This window comes from Haplochromis burtoni, unplaced genomic scaffold, assembly GCF_018398535.1.
Source record: "Haplochromis burtoni strain Fernald_Lab_line unplaced genomic scaffold, NCSU_Asbu1 Contig_64, whole genome shotgun sequence".
Classification (NCBI taxonomy): domain Eukaryota; kingdom Metazoa; phylum Chordata; class Actinopteri; order Cichliformes; family Cichlidae; genus Haplochromis; species Haplochromis burtoni.
In genome coordinates, this window is record NW_024582425.1 from 550,985 (window position 1) to 555,079 (window position 4,095).

General features: G+C 40.0%; 2 protein-coding genes across 2 annotated transcripts in view; one reads left to right on the forward strand and one right to left on the reverse strand.

The window, feature by feature from the left end:
* lamtor2 (late endosomal/lysosomal adaptor, MAPK and MTOR activator 2) overlaps positions 1–720 on the reverse strand; it is a 5,432-nt gene extending 4,712 nt beyond the window's left edge. Inside the window, exon 1 of the mRNA XM_005923654.3 lies at positions 501–720. Coding sequence (XP_005923716.1) covers positions 501–568 — 68 coding nt within the window. The 5' untranslated portion in view covers positions 569–720. The remainder of the gene's footprint in view (positions 1–500) is intronic.
* A 1,895-nt stretch (positions 721–2,615) lies between these two features.
* On the forward strand, positions 2,616–4,042 carry LOC102290285. Its single transcript, XM_005923656.2, has 3 exons — positions 2,616–2,719; positions 2,863–2,935; positions 3,028–4,042. Exons 2-3 carry the CDS (start codon positions 2,883–2,885, stop codon positions 3,872–3,874), a joined length of 900 nt encoding a protein of 299 aa, XP_005923718.1. The 5' UTR covers positions 2,616–2,719; positions 2,863–2,882; the 3' UTR covers positions 3,875–4,042.
* The last annotated feature ends 53 nt before the right edge of the window (positions 4,043–4,095 follow it).

The window sequence follows — 4,095 nt, forward strand, 5'->3', positions numbered from 1 at the left end:
ACGGGTGAAGTGTCTTGCCCAAGGACACAACGACCAAGACTGTCCAAGCCGGGGCTCGAACCGGCAACCTTCCGATTACAAGGCGAACTCCCAACTCTTTAGCCACGATCGCCCCATATTTATGCTTAAGGAAATTAAACCCCTGTGGGGAAAATGCCTGACATGAACCCTTATCAATTATTTGGGACATTATACTGAGACGTAGATAATGATCAGATACACTGACTATATAATAAAGTACCCTGAAGTTTGCGTTGAGCACTTTCAAACAGCCTGTGCTGGTCGTGAAACATTAGAAGCTCCTTTATGCAGGATGCACACTGTTTCATATAATAACGTTTTATTCGCCCCGCAGGGGTTATATTCAGTTTTATCGAATATTCAGAAGACTTATCATGTGTATTGCCTTTAAATTTATATGTAATCGTCAAAAAACGCACCGCTGAAACTCCAGCAGCAGTTAGCATGTGGCTAGCTTGCGGCTAGCTCGCCGTACTCACAGAGTGCTCTGGACTCCGTTTGTGTTCGCCTGGCTGAGAACCTGCGTCAGCGCCTTCGGCCGTAACATGGCTGTGCACCCTCTGATATAAGAGATCGAATATAATAACACTTATTGAATTTACGGGACGCGACGAAGAGCTTTAAAGTGCCCAAACTGCTCAGAAACACACAACCAAGTCAGCTGATTCGGTTTTCATTTCCGGGTCCGATCGCAATGAATCACGGGAAATGTAGGTATTTCAAAACCTTATTTCACCCCTAAATTCTTTTATAAATACCACACACAGACCACAACGCATGCGTCAGGGTCAGTGAAGGTTAAAAAAAGACCAGGGAAAAAGGGAGTGAGTGGATGGACGTCGTGAGGGAGCAAAATCACTAAGAAAATTATTTTTTCATTTTTTTAATACAATTTTTTAAAACACCTTTTAAACAAAATATTAAATATTCTGATAAATATAAATATCATAAAATCAGATTTTAGATCAGATGCAAATTTGTGAAAAAACACATGGAAAATTGTGTTGTTTTTATTTTATTTGATGAGCTTTGCGATCTGTCCAAGGGTATCCTGTCATTCGCCCCATGAACCGTCCCCCCGACACTAGACTGAATACCTCAATTCAATTTTCAAAGAAAACAAAATTAGAAGACCATCAATAGTCCTGTCCAGTAATATCCTTTATGCTGTCTTTGACCCCCATAAATGTGTATGTGTTTATGGCGTTTTAACCGTTTTTTCAGTGTCCTGTTACACACTTGTAAAATATGCATTTTTTTTTACCATGCTTGCTATCCCATGTTTACCAATATTACGATATTAAAGAGACCCTTAATTTGCCTATTTATTACTCACTTTGACATGTAGAGCCTTGATTCTAACAATTCCATGTCTAACACTGATAAGATTACAAAAATCTTGGTATATACATAACATTTTTCTTTTCCTGATTTAAATAATAATACACATTAGAGGTCCAGCTGGTACCTGCTCCTTGAATCTGTATGACTTGGCTTGCATCCACCAATACATGAGTCTTGGGTTGGTCAACATCAACAGTGCTCTCAGAATCAGTGTCTGCTAAAAGTTTGGATTTCTGCATCTTCATGGAAAATTACAAACACTGGGATCAATCTGAATGTCATTAGTAACACACTATTTCTCTTCTTAGAGGACAGGAACCGGTGAGGTATTCTTGGGTGTTCCTGTCATAGTAGTGACCTTCTACACCTGATCTGAAGAACAAAGAAAGCATGCCCATGTTCTGCTACTACACATTTTACCTAATCAAGTTGTTCTTGGGTTCATTTTCCTATCAACAGAACAAAGAAAGGAAGACTAAACTGAAAGAATAAACAGTCGAGTCCAGTCAGAACAACTTTCCTGCAACATCACCTCTAAATCAAGGCCAACCTAACGAGTTTGCCAGACTACAGCAACATTTACCATAAGGTCTTAATTTTATTGGTACAAGTTCTCTCTGAAACCTGTAAGAGCTGACATTTATTGTATTTTTCTTCTCTGCCCAAATAGCTACGACATCATTTTCACCCTGATCTTCAACATTCTTGTTTTTTTTCCTGTTAGAATTTTGTTTTTGTTATGGGTAATTTCCTCTGTATATTCTCACAGGAGATACTGATTTTAGTCATTCAATCGTACTGAATAAACATGTCTTTAAAACAACATGCTTTGAACTGCCAGATATCTATTTAAAGATCATTCAAGCAGCTGAGACCATATAGAGGGACTCACTTACAGTGCAAAAGGTCAGTAAATAGTTCTATATTTTCGAAGCGTGGGTGATGATTATCAACAGATCTGCTCAGTAAGCTCGGTCAACAGCGCTACACCCAGTCAGTGATAAGTTTAGTCATCAGCCACCTCCCTCTCTGAACAACAGACTTGGTATCGCTTTTGATTAAACTTTGCAAACACTACCTTCACTGGAGTTACTCAAATCCTCGATCTGCACTAAAATGCCCTGTAATCTTATCAGTTTTAACCCTGTTTTTATGAAGAGAACAATCTGTTCAGATGACTGCTTGGATTTTAGGGAACACCTTCTCAAACATCACAATCTGAACAAACATTTAAAGACCTATCGAGATCAGTCAATCTGTGGCATACACCTAGAATTTTTCTGATAACTGAACCATATAAGTCTCAGGTTTTTGCTGCACTGGATGTTGGCTGTGAAATTTCCCTGCTGACAAGGTACAGTTGAAACCTGCAACATAACTGAAATCTTTCAGTTATCTTGCACAATTAATTTGGTTGCATAGGTATTTTTTATTTAAAAATGGGATGTTAACATAAAAAATGCATAACTTATTCTTGTATTTTCTGCAATTTTCCAGTTGGCTAACATTTCTTCAAGATGAGTGCAGGTGACAAGCGTCTTCTTTTTCATTGTGTTCTTCTGTCTGCCATGTAGGTATCATATGTATCATAAAAACAGGAATACATTATTTTTAACTTGCATTGGCTTTATTGTAACTTCAACAAATCTTCAAAATCTTCAGGGTTTCATGCCATGGCAACAATCCTTTCTTCAATGACAATAAAAACCTCATACTTCCGGCGTCCTACAATATTCCGTGGATGGCTGGCATTGAGGATTTCCGCCCCCTGTCTCTTATCACCATCCCCGGCAGTCACAGCAGCATGGCTCGGCATGGAGGCCCTGAGTCAGAATACCAGGTCCTGTCTCTGAGTGACCAGCTCAGAGCTGGGATTCGTTTCCTGGATCTCAAAGTGTTGGAACTGGAAGGCACCCTCTACGTCATGCATGGGGTGATATACGAGCGCAGCACATTCAGAGATGTTCTGGACACTGTTAAAGCTTTCTTGTCTGAGTTTAACAGTGAGGCTGTGCTGATTAGAGTGGTGCCAGCGATTTTGAACAAGAATAAGGTAAATGAAATGGTGCAGAATCTGATTAGCAATGACCAGCACGTGTGGGTGACCTCTGGCATGCCGAATATAGGCCAGGTGAGGGGGAAATTGGTCTTTTTGCAGAAAAGCACCTTCACACTAGGAATTCCCCTCACAGAGACGGATGAGAATAGCAGCAACAAGGTTAGCAGAGTTAAAGAAGAGGACAACAAACTAATCAAACAGCTGGCCCAAGCCACTGAGGCTTGTGGGGGTGATAACGTTGTTTTGACTTACACAAGCGGCACTGGCTTTGGGACTTTCCTAGGAATGTTTCTGACCCCAAAGAGAGTGGCAGAAAAGGTGAACCCATGGCTCAATCAGTACCTCAGGCAGTTTTATCCCAATCATCCCAGACCATGCTTTGGGATTATTGCCATGGACTTCCCTGGCTTTGACCTCATTCAAACTGTTATCAATTTGAACTGGTGGTAGAGGTTAAGTAGCTTTAACTCCTAATCAAAAGATCGAGAGCTAAAATGACATGCATTACTATGAAATTGTTCCTATGACATTTCTGTCATTCTTCACTGTAAGACAGTGTTTCCTGAACAGCACAACAACCTCTGATGTTAACTTTGATGAAAGTGAAATCAATAAATCAATCAATCTTATTTTGTTGCCTGTTTTTCAGTGAAGCCTGTTTCAGGCTGTTT

Bases quoted from the DNA above. Each gene is read 5' to 3' on its own strand.
- LOC102290285 (XM_005923656.2), top strand. From the start codon at position 2,883: ATGAGTGCAGGTGACAAGCGTCTTCTTTTTCATTGTGTTCTTCTGTCT. The intron at 2,936-3,027 runs GTAGGTATCATA...CAAAATCTTCAG, and splicing joins TGTGTTCTTCTGTCTGCCAT to GGTTTCATGCCATGGCAACA.